Source organism: Garra rufa, chromosome 16, assembly GCF_049309525.1.
Source record: "Garra rufa chromosome 16, GarRuf1.0, whole genome shotgun sequence".
In the NCBI taxonomy this organism is placed as follows: Eukaryota; Metazoa; Chordata; class Actinopteri; order Cypriniformes; family Cyprinidae; genus Garra; species Garra rufa.
Window position 1 is genome coordinate 10054315 of NC_133376.1, and position 25415 is coordinate 10079729.

Genomic DNA, 25415 nt, shown 5'->3' on the forward strand with positions numbered 1-25415 from the left:
TCTGGCTGCACCTTGCCTTTTTTTAATGAATGGTCTGCCACCTTCTCTGATGGGACTACGAATGTTTGTCATCTCCATGTGGTAAGTCTAGCACACTGAGATGAACTCAGGTCAGGTGAGTGAGACAGTCTGCAGTCCTTTGCCCATCCCAGACAACAAAAAGATGAGGGACAGATTATGTTATATATATGATATTACTTTTTACTGCCACCTGTTGGCTGATCTAAACAATAGCTTGCTTTCAAGTAAAGAATGTGCAACATTGCTCACACCTGATTTAACATTTTCCAATGTACAGTTATCCAACATTTTAATAAAGTCTTCATGAGCACATGTGAAAAAAATACAACTTTATTTATTCAAACTAAAAGCAGTCTGACAAGTGTTGAAGTGTCTTTAAATACTCATTATAACAAATATTTAGGGTGCATTCATTTATATTTGTTCACACTATTTTCAACTGGACAAAACAAAATTAAGCAGCTTCTGGAACTCTTGAAATACGAATGATTCTCTTTGGAAACGTTTCATAAAATATTTAAAAACATGTTTTGTACAACAAACTGAGGAATGATTGTGTCACCAAAGTTTCTAGTGGCAAGATGAGTTTGTATCTTTCGTCTAGATACTGCACCTGTGTGTGTATGAGAAAGAGAGTGAGAGACAGAGAGAGAATATGATGTGTGTGGGTTTTAAGGCCAGAGAATAAAAGCTAGGGAGAAAAACAAGAAAAGGAACAAAAACTATAAATTATAATGAACACAAATTTCAAACAAGAGAGAGGAGAGGAGAAGAGAAATCAGTCTTACAACCCAATTTACATTCATGTAATAAGAATTCATTTCAGCCCAATGTCAACAACTACTGTATTTAAAGTTGAGCATTTAACAGACAGTATCTATCCAGAACATGATCTAACACTCTGATAAACATGAGAGAAGGACACATCTATACACACCTTCTCTTCAATCTCTTTGATTTGTCTTCTCTGCATGTCAATCTTATCTTCAAGTTCTCTGATCCTCTGTAAGTCAAATGATAAAGTACCAAATCATTCTTTAATAAATCACCAAATGAGATTCTTTCATTTAATGAAAGTTAATGAAGACAATCATTCACTTTAATTATGTGAAAGAGCAGCTTGGACAAGTTCTTTTTTGCAATTTTGTTTATCAACACATGCACAGATCCCAACCTGCTGCGCAGACTGGAGGAGCTCCATGCGCTGTTGTAGAACGAGCGTGTCAGCATGGCGACTCTGCCGCATGATCTGTCTCCGCACTGCATCCATCGACTCGGCCAGCTTCGCTCGCTGTCTGTCACTCAAACTCTCCCCCACACAACTGTCTGGATCCTGTTGTAGGGCAGCATATAATGTGGCCTCCAGCTCCTGCACTCTCTAAACATGACAAACAAACATGTAAACAATGGTTTATGACAAATAGCAATGAATTTGGCCATATTATGTGATGAAATTATTATTTTTTTATCTTTTAATGAATTTGCCATATACCTTTGGTCAAACTGACCAAACTGGCACTTGCCACAAACCTGGAACAAAATGATGTCCTGTCAGTTTTAAAAAGAAAATTAAGGTACCTTTTGTACAACGATTTTAAATTAACATTTTTAAAATGATTAATTCAGTGTAATCACTAAAAATACAGTACATTTGTTTTTACTTAACCATATAACTCTGTTATCAAATATATTGAAGAAAAATTAGCTAACAAATACACTTCCTGTGATCAATAACAATCACGCCAAATATAATTTAATCACATCACATGTTTCCAAGTGACAGCTTAATTAAGGTTACATCTGAAACACTATCAACCATTTTAGTGTTTTCATTTCATTAGAATCTTGGAATGACTTTATTTTGTTTAATTTTAATATTTATTTATTGCTTATTTTTAAATAATAAATGTGACACAATCTAGGAAAACCCAACACATGGTGAAATTTTACCTTTTTTGGTACCTTCATTTGAAGCTGGGTTCAAGCCCTAAGTCCAAAGCTTTAATGTAACAAAAGTTATGCCCATCTTAAACTTTCTCATAGCTATGATTTTTAGGAATGGAATTTTGAGGGAAATGTATTTAAAGTGAGACAGGTTTTTATGCTGGTTGGCTGGTTTTAGCTGGTTAACCAAGCTGGTTTTAGCTGGTCATAGCCTGGCCAGGCTGGGAAACCAGCTAAAACTAGCTACATTCAGCTTAAACCAACTAAGACCAGCCAACCAGCCTAGGCTGGTTTTAGCTGTTTTTTCAGCAGGGGCATCATTACACAAACAGACTACAGCTGTTTTACATTGTTTATCAGGAGCTTATAGTCTCTGAACTTTTAAACACCCCTTGTATGTTTAGATTGAATGAATAGTGGACCTTGTAGTTTACATTTAGAAAAGCGAGTGCAGCGCAACTGTTCGCGCACCTTTTCATATAACAGACTGTCATTTGACTCCTTTTTAGTAACTTCATCATCTGATCCTTAATCTCTGGATGTGAAATTGTCCATTATAACATTGTTTAGGGCACTACACATCACCAAGATTGAGCAGATTGAAACGAGTAAGTTTAAGTGAGCAGCTACAGTAGGCTACTTCAGACTGCATTGTTGCGCTCCGCCATCTCACAGTATTAATAAATAAATAAATACACCCTTGGGTGCTGTAGTTTACACAGGACTGTTGGGGAATGTGCACCGATACACCTTTATTAAATATCCCTGCTGAAAAAAACAGCTAAAACCAGCATAGGCTGGTTGGCTGGTTTTAGCTGGTCATAGCTGTTCAGCAGGCTGGTTTTAGAAGGGTTTTGGCCACTTTCAGGCTGGTCTTAGCTAGTCAGGCTGGGAGACCACCAGCTAAAGCCAGGCTGGGAGACCAGCTAAAACCAGCTAAGACCAGCCAACCAGCCTAGGCTGGTTTTAGCTGTTTTTATTTTTGGGATGTTACATGGTTTATTTTGGTAGGTTAACTGTTTTTGTGGTGTAAGAAACGGTTCTTAACATAAGAGAAAGATAGTAATTTCTGCTTGCTGCAATAAATCGCTATTTTTTTTTTTGCACTAAACAACTGGATTTTGCCAAGATATTTGCAGAGATGATAGACAAGATGTTTTAGAATAATAATTTAATCAAAACCTAATTTTGACAACAAAACAAAATGACATTCAACCTATTATTCGAATTTCCTCAAAATGTCGCAGCACGACATCCAACGGGGTTTACCAAATCGCATCACAAATATAATCAAATTACAGAAAAATATTTTATAAAAATATGCAAATATATGTATTTTGGCCAGTATATTTATTTTGTTTTATATTTGGCCTCTCTTGTGGTAAGCCACATTTATTTTACAGGCACACTGTTGAGAATAACATCTGTGAGAATAAAAGCAAAAACATCAGTAAAAGTATTCATGTATACTGATTGATTATAATTATCCAGCAGTATCCATTTACACTGCTACAGTATCCATTTCACTGCTACAGTACATTTGTTTTTACTTTCTCAATAACTGTTTTGTCAAACTTAACCATATAACTCTGTTATCAAATATATTGAAGAAAAATTAACTAACAAATACACTTCCTGTGATCAATAACAATCACGCCAAATATAATTTAATCACATCACATGTTTCCAAGTTAATCACAAAGTCCTACCAGTTGGGCCTGATCAAGAGCTTGCTTCCTGTAGTCTAGTTCCTCTTCCAGGAAACCTTTCTGTTTACTGAACAGCTCCTGTTGATAACATCAGTTCACCGCGGTCAAGACAGGAGCATACACAAATGATACATTTTTAATCAAGTGTCATCTATCACTAGGCCGGCTGTTAGAACAAACAGTACAACACATTCATCTCAGATGGCACGAGTGGATGTTCTCACCTTCTCATTCTCCAGATCAATCATTTTCTGTGTCAGCGCTGCCTCTGTGCTGTCAATCTGCTTCAGCCACTGGTCACATACACAAAACAACACAATAGAACTACTGACAAAATATAAGACATCTTTAAATGTTTTAGAGAATGAAAGAGATGATACCTTTTCACACAAGGACAGCACAGTGCCTGCTTGAATGACTGTCACCTGCTCCTCATTTCGCAAGTTCTACCAATGAAAAGTAAAGTGTTCATTGCAACTCTCTTTTTTAAGAAACAAGAGTAATAGGTGCACGTGCAATGACAAAAAAAAACATACCCCATTATCTCCAAGAATGTCAAGCTTTTTCATGAGGTCAGGAATGATGACATCCTAAACCAAACACACATGAAGATGAGGCCAACATATAGTATGTTATCACAAGTTACATATACAGCAATTGTACAGCAACTTATACTGCAACTTATTGTATTGAATATGAATTGTATAGTATAAAATATATTGTATTATTGTGTATATTTATATCAGTTGCTAAACTGACACCCTCCTTCAACTACACATTACTATAATTATATTATACAGTTTTAAATGGTTATATGCCAGTAGTGTGTGGGTTTTTACCTTGACACCCTCTTGCTGGCAGTGTAGCTGTAGGCTGCTGTTGTTTTCAGAGGCAGATATTTGCAGGTTAAAGGCAGGAGAACGGCGTTCCCTCTCCTATTGTTAAAAAAAAAAAAAAAAATGGTGGTGAAATATACAGAGAATGCATTTTCAGGGTGCAATAGTACCTGTAAAGAAACTGTTGTTTTAAATAGTTAAATAATTAAATATTTTGAGATTGTTTAACCAGAATTTAAATTTCTTCAGATTAACACAAAAGATAACTGTTAGATCAACATACAAAGGGTGGACATAAAGGTGGTCCATGCCTTTTTAAGCAATACAATAGCATAGTAAAATACGACTTAATTTTCTTTGTATATTTTCATCACACAAATGCTATTATATTCATGAGACTGGGAACATATATACACTATGTATTTATGATATTTTAATGTGTATTTTTGATCATTATTGAAGCACGACAGCACCACTCTTTGTACTGAATATTTACTTGCGGTGTAATTTTTTTAACTGTATAAAGGACCATTTAATAATAAAAGTTTCTTTACACACTATACACTTTTTTTTACATTTTTTTTGTAAATGCATGTAGTATGCATTTACGTGTCCAAAAACATTACATTTAGTTCACATTCAAGAATATTGTTTTAACATATATTATGAAAATATATTACCATATTTGAAAAAATGCTAAAGTGTACTTCTTTTTCACATGGGCAGTCCCTTTTTACTTGCATGAAAAGATTGGCAAGAATATTCTTTAAACATTTAGTATCTGTGTTTGAAACAACGTAAGGCTAGTGGTGACATTTTTGTCATTCATATACATCAGGATGCTTATAAAAGACTTCAACACACAGATGAGTCCATATCCCAATTGCAATGCACTTCACAATGCAATGGAACAACATTACGGTACAGAATGTATGCAAATACTATGAACATTGTTGAATATTGTATGTTCCTCTGTTGTAAGTTCCTCTATTGCACGTCGCTTTGGATAGTGTCTGCAAAATTCATAAATAAGTGCAGAAACCACTACCAGTCGCATTTCCTAATTAGAAGATCCATTTGTACAATATTAAGAATGTTCTAAGGTGTGTGTAAAATACAATACTTAAAAATAAATAAATAAGTAAATAAAATTGACTGTTGAAGGACAACAAACATTTTGTCAACATAAGGGTGAGTAAAAGATGACAGAATCAGTTTTAGAATATCATTTTAGTGAGCTGTCCCTTTAAGCACAGTTGTTTCAATGGAATTATTTATAAACCACATGCTTTGTGTCATTTCTGTTATCAAACACTGTGCACTTAATTACATGCAGTAATTTAAACTAGGAAAGTGCTCTTTCTCATTGGCAGCTTCAGTTAATGTATACTGTTGGATTTTGTAATTAAATAACATTCTCACAAATATTTCACAATAATCACACATGAAATATTCAACATTTCATAGATGTATAACATTCTACAAGCATACCAAAAAGAGTACGTAAGCCCACAAATGTGATGGCATGAATAATGATCTGCTGACCGAAAAGTTGACATTTATCCACAAATAAAAACACATGCAGGAGGTGTAGTCAAAAAGAAAAAAAAGATTGGTGAGGGGTTGTATTCAAATAAATTTTATTTCACTGAAACTTATAATTAACAAAAAGTAGTGATATAAATATACAATTCTTAAAACTGAAAAAAAAAAAACATTTAAAATGTTTATGAAAATATTTATAACAACATGAACACATAAAACTTAAAGCAGTGCCAGTTTTGTGTATGCAAGAGTTAAAATGGATTCATGTATGTAGACATGAGCTGGGTTTGGTCGCCCCTGTTTGCTGATGTGGGACCAAAACAGATTCTCTTACTTCCAGTTCTAGAATGCGGAATTCAAGCAGCTCATTCTGATCCAGGGTGTCTTGAACTTCTGAGCGTAATCGCATTTCACACTGCTCCAGCAATACTATCTACCACACACACACACACACACACACACACACACACACACACACACACACACACACACACACACACACACACACACACACACACACACACACACACACACACACACACAGAAACACACACCCGAAGAATGTTAATTGTTTATGTTTGAGTATATGTATATTAAAGGAAACGGAAGACAAAGACTGTACCTTTTCTCTGAGTTCCTGGTTCACCCTGAGAAGATTTTGCTTTTCCTCCACCCACTTTGAGTCCTGCATAACATAAACCCACATACAAACACACATACCACTACAAATTACACTACTAGTATATATCTAACACTTCTATTATCAGTAATCACACACAATCCACACTCTCATTTACTTCTGTCAACCAAAATAATCTTACATCAAATATCAAATAAGCAATCTTAAACATTGAGCTCAGCATAACCAAGAAACACATAGAGGAAAAAAATAAAATGAGAAATTAAAGACGGAGAAATGCTGAGATTTATTAGGCCGCATGCAGGTAAGTCTATTTCCATATTTTACAGGAAAGAAAAAAAAACCCAGAAAGGAAACACATGCAGAAACACAAGTGCAGGCTGACCAATGACAAACATATAATGTGAACCAACTGATCATTAAGCCAAAAATAGCTACGTTCAGAATAGCATACTATCATACTACTCTTACTATTTCTGCAGTATATAGTATGTATACTATGCACAGCATTCACATTTCCTTTTACAGTACAACATGGAAACAATGCATTTTGATTATCAATGTTCCAGTTTGATATCTAACTCTTTCTAGATTCTTTTTAGAGTTTGAACAAAAATGTATTTTTCCAAAATAACAGATGGGCGGCATTCACCTAATTAAACATGCAACACAATGAGGTCATGCATGAACACTGTTGCACACTACTGTTTAAAACTTTTAGCCAATGTTGAATAATTCATAGTTCTTTCACATACTATAATTAACTGTGCTGATTGCTAACATTGTCTTCTATGATGTGCGACACAAACAATTCAGTTAATTTTTAGTTATAAGAGGAAACTGGTTAAGCTTTTTGTGCTATATTCATCTTAATCATGTTTTTGCAAGTTTCTGCATTGCATAAATTCTCTTCCATAAATCCGACACAAACATGATTCATCTACAGTCTTAAAACAATCATTTTCATAACAAACACAGGATGTATGCGTATTTAATGTACAAAATCATGTTTGATATATTTAATGTATGTAACTATTATACTCTATTTACAAATATACCCAGTTTTGTACCATTTTTCAGAATTGTGGAGAGAACTAATGGGTGTTGAAATAGAGTGCAACAGTTCCAGAAGTAAAAATAAAAATTCTCTCTAGGGAAAATGATTTTTACTATTGTGTATTCTGAGGTTGTTAATTGATTGACATTGTATTAACAATTTTATTTTAAAATAACCATGTTTAACAGCATAATGTGCAGTGAGAAACTACTTTAACTATAATGCTATACAGAAAATTCCACCCATCAGAGAGTCATGGCAAGCAAACCACACCAAAGAAATGCTCTGCAAGAAATGCCCACTCCCATGAGGCATGTGAATAACGTAATTACATCTCCATACACTCTCTAAATACTTTTTATATTTGTATATCATGACCCTTTAAAAAACAGTAGGCAGTAAGCTAGTATTCCATTCCAAACAGTACACTCTTAGTTTTTGGTCAGTGGACAGGATATAGCACAACTAGTGTTAAGATAGGCTGTAAAAACAAGGTTATAGTATAAAAGGGAGATGGCAGGGCACAAGCAGCATGAATATGAAACGATTACACCATAATTAACTGTACTGATTGATTTGATTGAAAAAGCAAAGTAAAAAGCATTGGTCAAGCAAAGGAAATGTAAAGAAATACAAAAAATGTAAAGTATAACTGACAAAAACTGTACAGTATGACTGATCCTGTGGGGGAAGTCACATGATTTGGTGCCATATCCTCTCTGTGTAGCGCCAGCACACAAGCATGGCTGTCAGAAAGACAAGCAGCAAAGCCAATGTGACTGGAGTCAGGGGTGTCTTCTCCCCGCCCTCTTTCTTATTTACCTGCCCCTTCTCTGTCAAGCTCCGCTCCAGGTCGGCAATCCGTGCCTGACAGCCAATCAGCTCCGTCTGCAGCTGCTCCCGTGTCTGACGGACAGAGCACAGAGCCAATCAAAGAGCCAGCCTAGGGCATATGTACGCATAAACAGTCTGTATTGGCTTCTTTTGAATTTCAAAAGAATTCTAAATTACAAATGTTCTAAATTTTGGTAGTTTTTTTTTTTTTTTTTGAGGCAGGAATTTTCGGCCATGCTTGCTACAATGCTGGCTGTGATCAATAGATGAGAGGTATTTAAGTGTGGGTAAAGGAGATTCTGAAAAGGTCTTAAAATAATTTAAAATTGTATTGAAACATTGGTGCGATTTGATTCAGATCTAAAAATTATTAAAACAAACAAAAAAAAAGTGGTAAGAAAAAGGATCCTTCAGAATGTCCAGTGTTGGTGGGGTTAAACATGCGTCTGTGGAGTTGGCGTCAAGGGCCCTCACCCTGCAGTGTCTCTCAGGGTCCAAAGGCCCTGCAGTCTCCTGCAGAAGTGCGTAAGCTCGCTGCAATGCCTGGTACTCTCGTGTCAGCTGCCGAAAACGTAGCTCCGCCTCCTCCCGGGAAAAGCCCTGATGAATAACAAATGCAATTTTGTGTGTCACATTTGTTCAGCTGTAAAATATGATATCGTTTAACAAGACATTTTCCTACCCTCAAGTTGTTCCAAACCTGGAGGACTTTCTTTCTTCTGATAAACACAAAAGACTATATATTTGAAGAATGTTGGTAATCAGCAGTTTTGGTGGTGTGGAGTTTATACAGCACCAAGAAAATCATACAGGTTTGGAATGAAATGAGGGTGAGAAAGTGATATTAGAATTTTTATTTATAGGTGAACTATTATAAAAAAAAAGTAATTCTTGAAAATCAAAAACACAGCAATTTAAGACAACGTCTCAATCATATTTTGGTTATTACTGTGCTATCCATTTTTATGCCTACTGTTAGAAAATCTTTTTGAAGACAACATATTCTTTTTTGGGTCAACTACTCTTTTAAGACCAAGCACTGAATCAGGGTTGCATGACGTCATATAATTAATATGCATTTCAGATAGTTTGAATGCAATTGGTTTTCCAGAAAGATTTACACAGAAATTTCTTCTGCTTGTGTATCATAAGGCCCATTGTATTTAATACAATTGAAGTGCACTAATGTCTGTTATTATCAAGAATTTGCTACAAAGCAGCTTTACAGAAAATCATGATGCTTATGTTTATAATATCTTAATATCGTCATGCCTTATACAAATGTAGCACATATAACATATATCACATTTTCTATGTGTTTTATATGAACACACTGTATATATACAGTACACTCTTAAAAATAAAGGTGCTTTAAAAGGTTCTTTACAGCGATGCCATAGAAGAACCATTTTTGGCTCCACAAAGAACCATTCAGTCAAAGGTTCTTTAAAAGAAGCATTACTTTCTTACCTTTTTATAATCTGAAGAACCTTCTTTCACCACAAAGAACCTTTTGTGAAACAGAAAGGTTCTTCAGATGTTAAAGGTTCTTTATTGAACCATTTAAGCAAAAAAGGTCTGAAACTCCTTTATTTTTAAGCGTGTGATAATACCAAAGGCGTAGATTTCCTCTGGACATTGGTGGGGACCTATGACTCCACCAACCCCCCCCCCCCCCATCCCCTTTTTTCTTTTTTTCTTTTTTTTTGCTGCCGCCATCCTCACATGTATGTCACCCACACACCTTCTTGCGCGGGAAAAAAATCCACTGCATTTGGTGCTGCTTGTATCTGAACGCAGCCACAGCCTCTAACATGATAGCAGGGTAAGGCACAGCCAATTAAAATGTTCATATGTGTTTTGGGGGAGGGAGGACTCAAGGAGAGAATGTGATTTATCCCTTTCTGCGTGTCTAGGTTAATATTGACAGCGCAATTTTTTTTATTTTTTTTTTAAGTGGATTAAATTGTTGGTGGGGACATTTCAATGGTGGGAGGATATTGGTGGGGACACATCCCCTCCGTCCACCCTAAATCTACGCCCCTGGATAATACAGTTTACATTTTGCAACAATTAAACTAAAATCAAACTCAAAACGAATCAAATTTGTGCCTAATTTTCATGACATTTATTGAAGAAAATCTTATTACACTACAAGAACACTACAAGAACACATTGTTATAGGATCGTCTTCATTGTGCAGTTAATGACTCGCTTATAATCCCACTCCTCGTTAACTAGCTCTGGCTATCAGTAAACAACATGAAAAGGTAGGGGGCCACTTATGAACAAGAGAACAGCTGAGATGCCTCATCATAGTCCCTTGATAACAACACTTAACTGCATCTGACCAAATAACAAGCCTAATTCAAATGAATGCTTTGAATTAAACAAGCACTGTAGTTTGACACCATATTCACACTCTACCGGGCTGCCAAATTTATGAAATGAATATACAGACTACAGTTTTATACTGTCAGAAGATAATCAATTGTTAGTGTGGTAACAATTGTCATTGTACTGCTATGTGGCTGCTAAAATGTTTTTTCGTTGTATTGCTGTGGTTGCGTGTGGTTTATTGGTATATATGCTATGTGGTTGCTCACACTTGTGACCCGAGATTGTCATGGACAGTAAGTAAGTAGATGTACTAGGTTGTTGCTAGATTGTTTCTTACCTACTTAATAGAAATATAATAGATCATTTGATGTCTTACCCATCAAACATGCAGAGCAAGTTACACATACTAGCAAATCATAAATTTCGAAAGAGGTCGAAAAAAATATATCTTCTCAGGAACTTTGATAGACAGCACATGGAAAAAAAATATTTAAGAGAGAAACATAATCAATTCGGTAACACTTTCTATGAAGTCCCTATTTATAATACATTATGAGGGTATTTCTAAGGCATTATAATGACTGCATAATGCATTATAATAAACCTTATAATATGTTATATCATCTTATGAATACTCATAACAACAATTATAATACATTATAATACTTGAGTATTTGAGGCTATAACTTTTAAGATTATGATTATTTATAACACACATATTTAATCTACCTAATTTATAATGGACTATATCATATTACATTTTTTTTTTCATTTATATTATATTTTATTTTGATGGTGCCCTTATTCTACTGACTATAAGCAACTTTTCAACTACATGTCAACTAACACTCCTTAGAGTATTAGTAGACTTAGGTTAAGTTAGGCTAGGTAGAAGGTTTACATACTTGGAAAGTTACTTATAATCAGTTCGTCATTTGGGGAACCATCAAAATACAGTGTTAGCATATATTTTGCATACTATTACTAATAATTACTGTTAGATGAGATGCAGTTGCAGAGTTATTTATCAAAAGCTGTCTAAAGGGTACCATCAAAATAATCAAACTGATAATACAAATGTGTCATATTACACATTTATCTCATCTAATACCTGATCTTATGGCTCTTTGAGAAATATTATTATTATTACTTATAAGTGGTCTTTGTATGCTTTAAGTAAAGTGACATGAGAAACATGGCAAGATATGAGACTTATAATACGTTATAACTATGGAGGAGGTAATCATACTCTTAAAAGCTATAAATAAGCAAAACATTATAGTACATTAAAACTGTTCTTATGAATAACTCATAAGATGATACAACATATTATAAGGTTTTTATAATCCATTATAAATGTATTATAATGCCTAAAGAATACCCTTATAATGTATTGTAAATACAGGCTTTATAGAAAGTGTTACCATTAAGGTAAGACTTTACAATAAGATTTATTAATTAACTACATTAGTTAACATGCACTAAAAGAACCATACTTCTACAGAATTTATGGTCACTTTACATTAGGTGGCCTTAACTATGTTCTTACATTTAAATGAATCATTTGGTACATGTACTTATTGTCTACATACATGTTTTTACATTGTACTTTTCTTTTTTAAATTTGTAATTAATTTCTGTAATTACCACTGTTGAACCAACCCTTACACCCTAACCAACCCTTAAACCTACCCAAACCACCAAACCTGTCCCTAACCTTACCCATATCCCACCTTAATAGAAGCAAAAGTGTTTTGCAATGCAATATGACCACATTAAATACATTGTACTTATTTCTTGATGTAAGTACATAATAGTTAAGGCCATGTCTTATAAAGTGTGCCCGAAGAACTAAGATTTATTAATCTTAGTTAATGTTAAATTCAGCATTTACTAAGACATCATTAAAAGTTGTGTTTGGTAACATTACACTCTTAAAAATAAAGGTGCTTCACGATGCCATAGAAGAACCTTTTTGTCTAAATGGTTCCATTAAGAACCTTTAACATCTGAAGAACCTTTCTGTTTCACAAAAGGTTCTTTGTGCCAGATAAGGTTCTTCAGATTATAAAAGGGTAAGAAAGAAATGTCTCTTTAAAAAACTTTGACTAAATGGTTCTTTATGAAACCAAAAATGGTTCTTCTATGGCCTTTTGAAGCACCTTTATTTTTAAGAGTGTACATGAACAAACAATGTACAAATACTGCAATAAATATATTTTCATTGTTCGTCCATGTTAGTTAATAACTTAACTAATGTTAACAAATGACACCTTGTTGTAAAGTGTTACAGTTTTTTTTAACTGAAAAAAATACTGAAAAAAGTAAAGTTTACTGAAAAAGTTTTACTGATTTTTTTTTTTATTTATTAAAGAATCCTACAAAGGTAATCACGGTTTCCATTGAAAACTAGAGTAATGGCTGATGAAAATTCAGCTCTGAGAATAAATAACATTTTAAAATATTAAAATATAAAACAGTTCTTTTAAATTGCAATAATATTTCATAATATTACAGTTTTACTATTTTTTGATCAAGTAAATGCACCCTTGATGAGCATAAGAGACATCTTTCATAAACTTTCTTACTTTCCCCAAACTGAGCTGAGCTGCAAGAATGTGCAGGTATTAAGGTTAGTAAAATAATTTATTACATGACATACATCTTCAAGATCCTCTTCGGGGGTGGCAGGGGTGTGATCTGTGCGGTCGGTGTTATATGATGTCAGAGATGACGTTTCAGAATCGACAGATTCTTCATCAAATCCAAAATATGTCTCCACAACATGCCTCTAAAAAAGAAAGAAATCAGTACTTTAATATTATACATGGATTTGCATGAAACTAGTGTAATAAAATCACTAACCAATTATATCCAATTTAACTATCAGACAATATCCACAAGTATACCAAAAGTGTACAAGCTGCACAGTACAGTTTGACTCTCCTCACTTTTGTTTACATAGAGAAAAATCCACCCACAGGAATTATGTTGGTAATGCATGACCAGAAGTTCACCAGCTCAGAAACAGCAGTGCCATGGAAAAAATAATGTGAGTGATTTAACAGTAATATGACCCTTACCGTTTCTGCTTTTAAACCTTTTGAAAAAAAGTCCTACATTACTGTAAATGTTTATTTTTCACAACATGAGGGAGTCAAAATTATTGTCAGTACTACCCAAATATGCTGTGAAAACAGTGTGACTTGTTTTTAAATCCAGCTTAATCTTCAAAAAATGGACAGATGTCCTTTGAATACACTATGCAATTGCTCTTACCATCGTGTTTGTAGGTCATTTCCTGACAGCCAGAGAAATACAGACACACCAGAGCACACAGACACAGGAACATGGAGAGGTACAGCACCAGAAGGAAGTACTCTGGCATACTGGATGTGTCTATATATGCTTCTCAGTCCAGTGTCATGGTAAGCAGTATATCCCTTTAACCTCTCTAACCCGCATCTTCCTCAGTGTGCACAGGAAATGGCTGTTACAAATCCTACGTTACTGCAATGTCTTGATGTTTCTCTCTTGCGTGAATTTATAGTCAAGTCCACTGACTCCACCTCCATAGCAACGGTTCTTGAGAACGAACAACTAAATCCCACCCCACAGTGCTACAAACACACACACACACACACACACACACACACACACACACCCAGGTTTACTTGATTAAAATGAAAACATGCAGTACCACATACCGCATAAAGCTAATCATAATAAGGTATATATTAAATACTTTATATGTTAGATACCCAAACTCAAACTTTTTAGAATTTTAGAAGGGACAGTGACATTGCCACTGCCTTTATATACTTCTGTGTTGTAAAAATAGGGTTTTTATTTGATTGGATGACTGGCATAACCTTTTGGGCAAAAAGGAATTCAGAGAGTGTTTAAGTGATGTTAAGATTGTGAAAGCAAGAGAAAGAAAAAAGAACTTGGCTTGACTCAGGGGTCTCGAGAGGCCAATTAATCTGCCAATGTAACCAGCACACACATGCAAACACAAACACACACACACACTCCTCAGAGGAGACAGTTGCTTAGTGACAGTGTCCATATGCTTTAAGGAAAAGAGAAAGTAACTAGAGCAAAACTTCCATCAAAGAGACTCCTAATATGGTTCAAGATGATTCTATGAATGAGAGGATCAGCTCACCTTGGGCAACTTGATGTTTTTTCGCCTGTTCTTTTTGTTGATTATCAGTCTGTCCCGTTCCTGAAAGCACATCCAGTGAGTTTCTTTTCACATTGAATCACGTGTGTTACAGTCCAACTAGTTTACACTACCGTTCAAAAGTTATGTTTTTGAAAGTCTCATATTTACCTATCTCTTATTTATCATTTACTTAATAAAATAATGATAAATATTACTGTAATATAATATATACAACTTTTGAATGGTTGTGTATGTAAACATTGTCACATGCAATACTGCTAATATCAGCATGAATGTTAACAGAAGTCATGAGGGAGAAGAAGAGAAAATGAGAGTGATGCTGTAATTCATTTCTAATTAGGCTTTGCCTTAATGAAGTAAACAAACTAATTAACAAACACAGCACTGATTACCAAACACAAATAATTACAGGGTGAGACCAATTAGAGAATAAGCACACACAGTACACACACACTGACACAAACACAAGAGACACACATGCACAGATTATAAAGCTAAAAACCAGGCAAGGACACAGAATATGTTCCTGGAAATATATTTAAAGATAAAATGTGTAAGATAAAACAATGCTGTGTAAGTGGGGGGAAATAACAAACAAGTGCATCTATTTTGTTATCAGAAATTGCCTTTCATGTAGTGTGTAATATACAGTAGTCGTTTGAGAATGTAAAAGATCTGCAAAGTTTCAAAGATCAAAGTGCATGATAAATAGAGTTTCTTTCATAAAATGAAAGAACCGATTGTGAACTGGCTTAAACAAGTCATCAGTAATTTCAGTCTGACTTCCTGCACAAACCTACGTAAGCTTCTAACAAATTTGCATAATGGCCTTTATTGGCTGCCATGTGTAACAGACATTATTTTCTGTGCTGTGAAAGTGTAACCACTTTGCATGTACTCCATAAGGATGAAGACTGAAGAGTCAGTTAAAATTCATGATACACTGACACAGCAGTATAACTCAAACCTTTTGTTGTGTTCCTGTCCCCAAAAACCTCCACATGTATCGGCCTAGAACACTGTCCAACACTCATTAGCTGCTCTGTCAGTTCTTTATCATCAGTTAGGAACCTAGGTGTGCTATTTGATAGCAATCTTGCCTTCGAAAGCCACATTTCTAGCATTTGTAAAACCACATTTTCCCATCTCAAAAATATATTTAAATTACGACCTATGCTCTCATGTCAAAAGCAGAATGTTAATTCATGCGTTCACGACCTCAAGGTTACGACCTCATATTATTGTAAAGGCCTTTTGGGTGGTAGTGACACACTATTAATAAACTCCAGCTGGTCCAAAATGCAGCAGCTAGAACCAAGAAGTACGACCATATTATCCTGGTTCTGTCAACACTGCACTAGCTCCCTATTAAACATTGTATTTTACAATCCTGCTAATTAACTATAAAGCCCTGAATGGTTTAGCACCTCAGTATTTGAGCTAGGGCTGCAGGATTATGACAAAAATCATAATTCAACAAAAATCATAAAATTGATTATTCCCTTGAAATTGTATTTGTGATTATTAATTACAGTTATCACAATTTACTTTGATTGATGTTTTAAATTGCTTTATACCATTGTTTGAAGCAACTCAATGCCATAATTTTACATAAAAACAAACAAAACAAGCTGAAAACACTCCTTCCTGAAAAACTTTTATTGCTTTTCTCAATGCCTCAAATGTCAACAATAAATAAGTTTGGTTTCTCTAAATAAAACAGTGCAAATATGTACAAATTCATGTTGCGATTAATTGATAATGCTTTTATTACGGTATACGGTATAACTAAACATTTAAATACAATAAAGCAATACACAAAAAATGCATAAAGTAAAAATTACACAGATTAAAGTGCAAAAGAATTATAAAAACCAACAGGTATTACTTTACAGTAAGATCTCATTATTTAACCTTAGTTAATGCATTAATATTCTCAATGAGCTATAGCTTCATTTGCTACAGAAGTAAAAAATACAACTCTTAGTTCATGTTAGCTCAATAAATAACACGGGTACAACTTTTGATTTTAACAATTTTTATTAAATATTGGAATTACCTAAGATTAATGAGTGTTTAGAAGAATTTTTCATTGTCAGTTTATGTTAACTAGTGAATTAACTAATGTTAACTAATGAAGCCCTAATGTAGAGTTTGACTGAACAATAAAGAATCAAAACACTTTCAAACAATATCCAGGGTATGTTGTATTGCAGATTAAAATGTTAGAAAGTTTGAAAATAATTAGCCTATTAAGCCTAAATATTTAAGTATTTGACCCTGTGATGAACACCATAGCAAATACACAAATCTGAATGGCTATTTGGCTAATGAATGGACTCCATAGGACGAAATATTAGGCTTATATGAGGCTCTTTTTACAACTAGAAGGTTAATATTGTTTTTCTCTTGCGACAAAACAACGAATTAGACGTGCATTTATATGGAAATATGCTTTAGGAGCTATCCATCTTTACACTCCTCGCATTCGGAGAACGACACCTCTTGACTGGCAAGACGGCCGCGAGCGGAAACTCTAACAGTGAAAGTGAGTTGTTCAAAAACTTCCTTTTTAGTAAACTCTGTGTACACAAACAATGTTCTCAATGCTCGAGTTCATGTGTAGAGACCCAGGCAATACTTCAAGCAAAGATTCATGGTGTGTCGAGCCTTAGTGTTGTAAAAATATTTATTTTGATGCGCTCAAAGTTATGCCCCTAGAACTCCCATTCACGGGCCATTGACCACAAAACGAAATCACGGTCAATCTCAAAAAACGGCTCGTTTGTCGTAATTGTGCTTTTAGATATAAGTTTGTCTCGTTTACAGTAAAAAAACAGCCCAGGTTGCATTTTGGCAATAGTTATCCTTTAATTAGGTCAACCGGATCCGGGGACACTTCCCTCAACACCCGATGTACATGTTACATCGTTAAAAAAATGGCACCTACACTAACATTAGTCTGTCTCTTTCTAATTCCGAGGTCAACGTAGCCACCAGATCCAGACTGTATCCAGATCAGATAGTCACTGTAGTCACCCAGAACCAGTCCAGATGATGGATCAGCACCTATAAACAACCTCTATAGCCCTGAATGTCAGCAGAGACCATGTCAACTAGTTAAGCCCCAGAGATAGATCCCCTCTGAAGACCTTGTCAACTAGACATCATCGGGAAAAGACCATGGGAACCAGATAAGTCCTCTGCACAATCTGACTTTGTTGCAGCCTAGAATTAAACTGCTGGTTTCATCTAGCCAGAGGAGAACGGAACACTATCTGACACACTATTTTCTTGTTAATACTGTAAAGCTGCTTTGACCCAATCAAAAAGCACTATATAAATAATGGTGACTTGACTTGACTATTACCTATGCTGATGTAAATATCAACATGTGTGTGTTTATGGCTCACAGAAACAAACCTGCATGAGCTCATCTATAACGCCACGCTGCTCGCTGATTTGCAAGCGCAGATACTCGACTTCCTGTTGCTCGTGGGCTTGACTCAAGTCCGTTAGAGAGGTATGTCTCTTCAGCCCACCTGGCTGCACATTCTGCTGGGATTTCTCTTTCTGAGGAAACACAGCAACAGAGATTTACTCTATAAACATTGTGTGTTTAAGTACAAATGTAACATATGTTAAATGTTTATTAAATAATTCTAAATAAAATGCTTAACAAAAAGTAATAACTTCTTTCACATTTGAAATAAATGTTCTTTTCTGATGACATAACACTGGCTGAGACTGAGATCAGTTTTTCTTTTAACAGCACACCTGTTCCGCACTCTCTCTGCTGAGTGTCTTCAGTTTGTCCTCCATGCGCTGTAAAGTCTGCTGCAGCTCTTCAGTCTTTTTATTTAGCCGTTTATTCTTCTCCATGAGAGGCTTTATTTCTGCATCTGTTTCTCGCACTCGTTTCAGCTGTGCAACAGAGAGAGACTGATCTACATATACAATGCAAGACATTTGTACTAAACTCCAATTTTCATCAGGATTTAACGAATATTATCCTACTGATTTTTACAACACAAAATACTAATCTTTTGAGAACAGTGGCTTTAGTGGGTGAGAGCAGGTCAACAGACAAAAAGATAATGCCAAATGCAAACGATAAAATACAACTAACCATATAATCACTCATTGACAAATTAACAAAGGAGAAAATGCAGGTTAAATAAAATATATAATACATTTAATGCAGGTTTGGTACTTGATATAAAATCTGTGTCCTGAAATAAGCTGAAAACTAAAGACATTGTTCCCAATAATCCCTCATTATTACAGTTAAAAAACTGTTGCAATCAAATGCAATTTTACTGTAAAATATTTTAACAGTAATGCAAAAAGGGTGGTTTGTGTTTTTAGTTAATTGTTTAGTTAATGTTTTAATGCATTTTTTAAAACCTATTTCTAATTTACCTTTACTTCCTAAATTTAGGTACATGCTAATCTAATAAAGAATAACTTGTTTGAGCAATTTTACAAAGTACTTTGGCATATTAACATTCACTTAATGAAATATTCTATTATAAATTGTAAAATATAATAAAAACTAAAAAAGTTGTCAGTATTTTTACACTGGATGTTTGGCAACCACAGTTTCCATTTTACTGTCAACTACTCAGACAATATCCTATTAGATCAATTTCTATATGATTTTGTCTTTAGTTTGTTGAGAGTTTGTGTATGTATATGTACCAGTTCATTTCTCTCATCTGACAATAGGGTGTTTCTGTCCTCTAGTTTCCTGATGACTGCCTGCAGCTCAGCAATCTTCAGCTGAAATCTGCGTACATCTTTCTCATCCACGTCCTATGAATGGATAAATATACTTTATTGTGTGATGGTAAAGTGCAGCGTGCAGGAGAAAGTTCTCTGAAATGTTCCTGATGATATAAAAGCTTTTTGTCAGCCATTTCTGATCACAGAACAGAACAAACCTGGTTACTGACAGAGTCTGTGTTTTCCCCAAGAGACGGCGCCACCTCTCTCTTTGGACTCCCATAATGCCGCTCTGATTCCTCTTTCTGCAGCAGTAGACGCTGTGTCTGTCCCGCCTGTACACCTAGCTCTTTTTCCAGTGACTGCACCACACGATCTCTGCTCTTCAACTCGTCCATCTGACACAAACACAAACAAACATTTGAGTACATGCTTTTTGTGGTCCATTTTACAAAATGTCCTTCCTTCAGGTCTAGCTGCTGTATTGATAGCAAAAATAGCAACTCCTAAGGTAACTCCTAGTAATGCACTGATATTAAAACTTCAAAAGTTTTGGGCCAGTAAGATTTTTGTTTTTAGACATTCATAGTGTTACAAAAGATTTCTATTTCAAATAAATGCTGTTATTTTTAACTTTCTATTCACGAAAGGATCCTGTAAAAAGGCATAGTTTTCATGAAAATATGAAGCAGTACAACTATCTTCAACATTGAGAAATGTTTCTTGAGCACCGAATCAACATATTAGAATGATTTTTGAGGGATCACTTGACACTGAAGACTGAAGTTATGAACAGGAGTACATTTTATCATAAATGTTAAAATATATTCAAATAGAAAACAGATATTTTAAATTATAATAATATTAAACAATATTTATTGTAAAAATAAGAGACACAAACAAAAAAAAATAAAATACTGACCCCAGTCCTTTGAATGGTAGTGTACATAAACTGTGTTTAAAAATTTGTGTATATTAAAAATAAGCTTTTGGTTCGGCCAATGTATGTACCAATAATTCATTTTTTGTTACATTTTATCAAATGTATAATTTACTTATTTTCATGGCAACCAGATCACTATTTTTTTTTTTTTTTGAGACTGAGACATTTGCATTTACATAGACATTTAGCAGACGCTTTTATCCAAAGTGACTTACAAAAGAGGACAATGGAAGCAATCAAAAACAACAAAAGAGCAATAACATGTAAGTGCTATGACTAGTCACATTTAGCCTAACGCAGTACACATCAAGGGTTTTTAAATTATATAATAAATAAAAAGACAATAGATGGAATAAAAAAAGAAAAAGCAAGCTAGTCTTAGAGGCTTAATAATGGATAGATAGAATACAACAAGAACAGAGAAGCTAGTGTTTGTTAGTTTTTTTTTTTTTTTTTTTAAAGAAAACAAGCAGTTAGTAAATTAATAGAGAATAAGTCCAAAAGGGCAAGTTTTTTAGAATAGAATTAGACTAAAGGGTGCTAGAGTTAGAGGTTAAAATAAAGATAAAAGAGATGTGTTTTAGCTGATTCTTGAAGATGGCTAAGGACTCAGCTGTTTGGATTTAGTGGGCAGATCATTCCACCAGAAGGGTACATTTAATGTGAAAGTCTGTGAAAGTGATTTTGTGCCTCTTTGGGATGGCACAATAATGCGCTGTTCACTTGCAGAACGCAAACTTCTAGACGGCACATAAGTCTGAAGTAATGAATTTAGGTAAAGGGATGCGTTGGTTTTGTAGGCAAACATTAAAGCCTTGAATTTTATGCGAGCAGCTACTGGTAGCCAGTGCAAATTGATGAAGAGAGGTATGACAAGCATTATTTTCGGCTCATTAAAAATAATAATTTTAAGGGCTTTTATATATTAACATCAATTGATGTTTGAAAGGTGATGCATGTCAATATATGTATACTTTTTAAATTTAAGCTTAATACACAAAGACAACTATTTATGTATTGTAAGTATAAACATTTGTAGGTTGGTTTCCCCAAAAGGTGTAAACACTGTCTCTTTGATCTGGAGCAGCCACACTGATTTCACCAATGGCTTGAGATTGGAGTGGGACTACAAGACCTTTTTTTTACGATTTCTATGTGGGGACGTTCACCTGAACTTTTTTAAATGTCTCCATCCTTCTTACCAGCCTCCGGATTTCTCTCTCACTCTCACGTTTGATTCTCTGGATCTCCTCCTGATGAGCTTGATGGGCCACTCTGAGATCAGCAGCTTTGGCTCTATCCGCCTGCACGGCATTGGACAGCGCCTCCTCTGCCTGACGCCGTGACGTCTTCGCCTCCTGCAGCTCCTGCGCAAGCCTGAGTCTCTCTGCCTCATAGCTCCTGCGGGCCTCCTCTCGTGCCTCCTCCTTCAGGGCATTACGTAGCTCACTGCTAGCTCCGTCCCGTAAAATACACACCAGCGCCTGAAGCCGTGCCAGTTCTGTCTCACGGAGACGTGCCGCCCGGGCCAACTCGGCCTCGTGTTGCCGGGATAGGCTCTCTCTTGTAGCTGCCACTTCTCGCTGCTTTTCCTCATGGAGCTTGACACGGAGCTCAGTGAGAGCGACTGAGTGCTTGTGCTGCTCCGTCTCTCGTTGGCCCCGTAACTCTTGCAAACGTTCCCGTAATTTACCCACCTGCAAATTGAGAGACAAAGTGTGTACACTGACTTATATCATTCTAAAAGGTGAACATAAGTGTTCACTTTAAAATTCTCATAATGCCACAAGTTCACAGATGAATTTCTATTTTCACCAATGAATGTCTTCAAGTCTGTGATTACCAAATAATATATTATTAAAATAAGGTATTATTAAAAACATTTTATTGAGATACATTAGGTCACCTTAAAATAATGTGTTAAGCTGAACTATTTTAGAGCCTCAGATCTACAGTACATACATTGCAGAGTAAAGCAACCTGATGAGCATAAATGAGTCAGATACCTAGACTCTTAAAAATAAAGGTGCTTCATAATGCCATAGAAGAACCTTTTTTGTTTAAATGATTCCACAAACATCTGAAGAACCTTTCTGTTTCCCAAAATGTTGTTTGTGGTGAAAGAAGGTTCTTCAAAAAAGGTAAGAAAGAGATGGTTCTTTAAAGAACCCTTTGACCGAATGGTTGTTTGTGGAACCAAAAATGGTTATTCTATGGCATCACTGTGAGGAACCTTTCAAGCACCTTTATTTTTAACAGTGTAGGTTTCATTTCAAACATGATGAGATAATTAGATATTATGCTGACTGCAGCTGGAACAGGCTTCCAGAAGTCAGATGTACCCCAAAGGTTTCCAAGTCCAGACTGAAGCACTGTTTTTCCCTGTGATCTTACTTGTTGGTAAGTTTGCACCAAATTCCGTAAATCCAAATGAATTAACTCTAGACTGAAATCTGATTTATGTTTTCTTTTACATGTGCATTACATGTATTCTGAGCAAAACCCAGTCACCACACTAATGACTGGAGAAAGCCATCGCGATGTCCCTGGAGCAACCGTGAGTATAATTTTCATTTTGCCTTGGTGACATACCTAAAAGGAAGGCTGACAAACATTGCAGAATAGCTTTTTTTAGTAAATATTTCGAAAATATTGTCTCCTTCTCTGACCAAAATAGTGTACATAAAACGCATGTAAACAGATCTTATAATAGAAGTTTCTAGTAAACAAACAGATAACGGAAATGCGCATATGCTCAAGTTACTTTTGAAGAGAGACTTATTTAAGCATTCACATGCTTATTTTTTCCTATCAATCAGATTATTTCAGACATACATCACCCCTTTCAATCCCATTTCATTCGAATCAAGCTCAGACAGATTGAGATTGAGGTGTTTAAATAAAGGTGCTTGAATTTGATTACTAACAGATTATTTTGGTGCATGTAAATGTTAACTACTGATCTCACTCCTTTTATACATAGTTTTACACATCATTTATTTCAATTGATTATTTTATTGTTGATTTCCAAGTTTTATTTCATTTTATGTTCTCAAATGATTTAAAAAAAAAAATATAACAACGATTTGTGTGTGAAAGGTGTTGTAAAATTAACTTGCCTTGTATAGAGTAGGGCACAACTAGAAAACGTATACTGACTATAAAAATGTCCATTACTCTCCCAGACATCCATCTTGTTCTAAATTTACTGACTGGATTTGTGCCTAGCTCTTTGGCATTTGGCACATATTCTCCGGATTTTGTTTCCACCATTAGCAAATGTCTTCATATTCCGTCAATATTTTATAACCTTCAGGGTTTTAAAATGGTTTAGAGAGAGGGACAAAATGTAGTGAGCAAGCAATGAGCTTGAAGGAATAAAATGTACTGGTTTTGAATTACAATAATCCCTGTGGAAAAACTTGATTTATTTTACCAGATCTAAAACAGAATAATAAAATAAATTTGCATCATTTTATCATCTGAAAAAAATCCTGTTAACGCCATAAACTGCCACATTTGTCCTGGCTTTCCAGCAATGTTAAGCTGTCCCATTGTTTGACGCTTCCAAAGGGTGTGGTGTGTTTTCTTCTCTACTCATTATGCCCATGAAGCAATCACTGGCACACATTACTGCTCAGACTGGTAATGGATTTTGGGATATATGATTCATGACAAGATAAATCTTCTGAACCAGTTTAGATGTTTGTAGCCTGAACAGCAAGAAGAATGCACACAAATCTTATTTAAACCACATTTATACATGGTTTACAATCTGATTCCAGTTTTACAACGGGTTTTAGGAATCGTGATTCAGTCCGATTACATGTTAATAGCTCAGACAACGTTTTCTGGTTCACAGTGAAAATCATAAACATGAGCAGCTTGCAAATTTTTCTCTTTTCTAAATCATGACTTATGTCTTCTGGCATTGTGCTGGTACTTAAGTCATTACTATGGCAACTGATGTACTGCATACTAACAACTAAAAAAAAATAATCCATGCCATCAAACATCTTTGAAATTTTGTAATTACTTCTATTGTCTTTGACATATGGTTTAAGTGTGTAATGCTATTTCTATTGAAATATGTCATGTATTTAAATATATTTGTAATAACACATTTATAATGATGAAGTACTGAATAGCATTACAATAAAATTATAAATACTTTACTAAGCCAATATGTTAAACATAAATATATATGCATTTTCTTAACACAAGACTATTAAACACAAGACATTTTATTATCTCCAATTGCAATTTTTAAAAATACACTTTTAGGAATTGAAGTACTCTTAGTGTACATAATCAAATTTGGTGCAGTGTAAACAAAGGCAGTAGATGGGCATACCTTGCCTCTTTCCTGTTGCAGTTCATTTTGCAAGTCACTTAATCGGCTCCTCAGCTCTTCATTGGATGTCTGTAGAGTTTCTACTTCCTGTTTTCCTCTGCTTTTTTTGGGGGGTGGGGCCGAGGTGGGCGTAGTTGCAGCCATCCTTCCCAAATGGTGATTTACCAGTCAAATCCACACTTCCACAATCAAATCTCACTCTAAACCTTTTAAAACACTGAAAATCGACCACACCGTCACCGGCATCTTCCTCTTCTCCTGAAAGAGAAAGGATCAGT

The 25415-nt window shown here is 35.0% G+C and overlaps 2 protein-coding genes across 6 annotated transcripts; both read right to left on the minus strand.

Annotated features, from left to right (window-relative positions):
- Positions 1-341: 341 nt before the first annotated feature.
- On the minus strand, positions 342-25415 carry jakmip1 (janus kinase and microtubule interacting protein 1). 5 transcript variants are annotated; one of them, XM_073820308.1, is made up of 20 exons: positions 25138-25414; positions 21986-22480; positions 20059-20238; positions 19817-19930; positions 18893-19039; positions 18539-18688; positions 15095-15154; positions 13589-13717; positions 9061-9186; positions 8575-8658; positions 6678-6740; positions 6390-6488; positions 4514-4609; positions 4211-4264; positions 4055-4120; positions 3899-3967; positions 3675-3752; positions 1196-1399; positions 959-1024; positions 342-712 (listed from the first exon to the last, which is right to left on the minus strand). In XM_073820308.1, the coding sequence occupies exons 1-20, from the start codon at positions 25279-25281 to the stop codon at positions 539-541; spliced, it is 2598 nt and encodes an 865-aa protein (XP_073676409.1). In that variant the 5' UTR covers positions 25282-25414; the 3' UTR covers positions 342-538. The 5 variants fall into 5 exon arrangements, with proteins under 5 accessions (XP_073676409.1, XP_073676407.1, XP_073676408.1 ...); XM_073820310.1 differs by having other exon boundaries at positions 554-743; XM_073820306.1 differs by having other exon boundaries at positions 3899-4120; positions 25138-25415.
- LOC141288206 (uncharacterized) lies at positions 13590-14536 on the minus strand. Its single transcript, XM_073820311.1, has 2 exons — positions 14206-14536; positions 13590-13717 (listed from the first exon to the last, which is right to left on the minus strand). The coding sequence occupies exons 1-2, from the start codon at positions 14312-14314 to the stop codon at positions 13686-13688; spliced, it is 141 nt and encodes a 46-aa protein (XP_073676412.1). The 5' UTR covers positions 14315-14536; the 3' UTR covers positions 13590-13685.

Excerpts from the sequence above, each read along its gene's own strand:
- LOC141288206 (XM_073820311.1), bottom strand. The coding sequence starts at position 14,314 with ATGCCAGAGTACTTCCTTCTGGTGCTGTACCTCTCCATGTTCCTGTGT. Across the intron at positions 13,718-14,205 it reads AATGACCTACAAACACGATG|AGGCATGTTGTGGAGACATA; the intron begins GTAAGAGCAATT and ends TTTCTTTTTTAG.
- jakmip1 (XM_073820306.1), bottom strand. The coding sequence starts at position 25,281 with ATGGCTGCAACTACGCCCACCTCGGCCCCACCCCCCAAAAAAAGCAGA. Across the intron at positions 22,481-25,137 it reads TGCAACAGGAAAGAGGCAAG|GTGGGTAAATTACGGGAACG; the intron begins GTATGCCCATCT and ends CTCAATTTGCAG. Across the intron at positions 4,265-4,513 it reads GCCAGCAAGAGGGTGTCAAG|GATGTCATCATTCCTGACCT; the intron begins GTAAAAACCCAC and ends TGTTTGGTTTAG.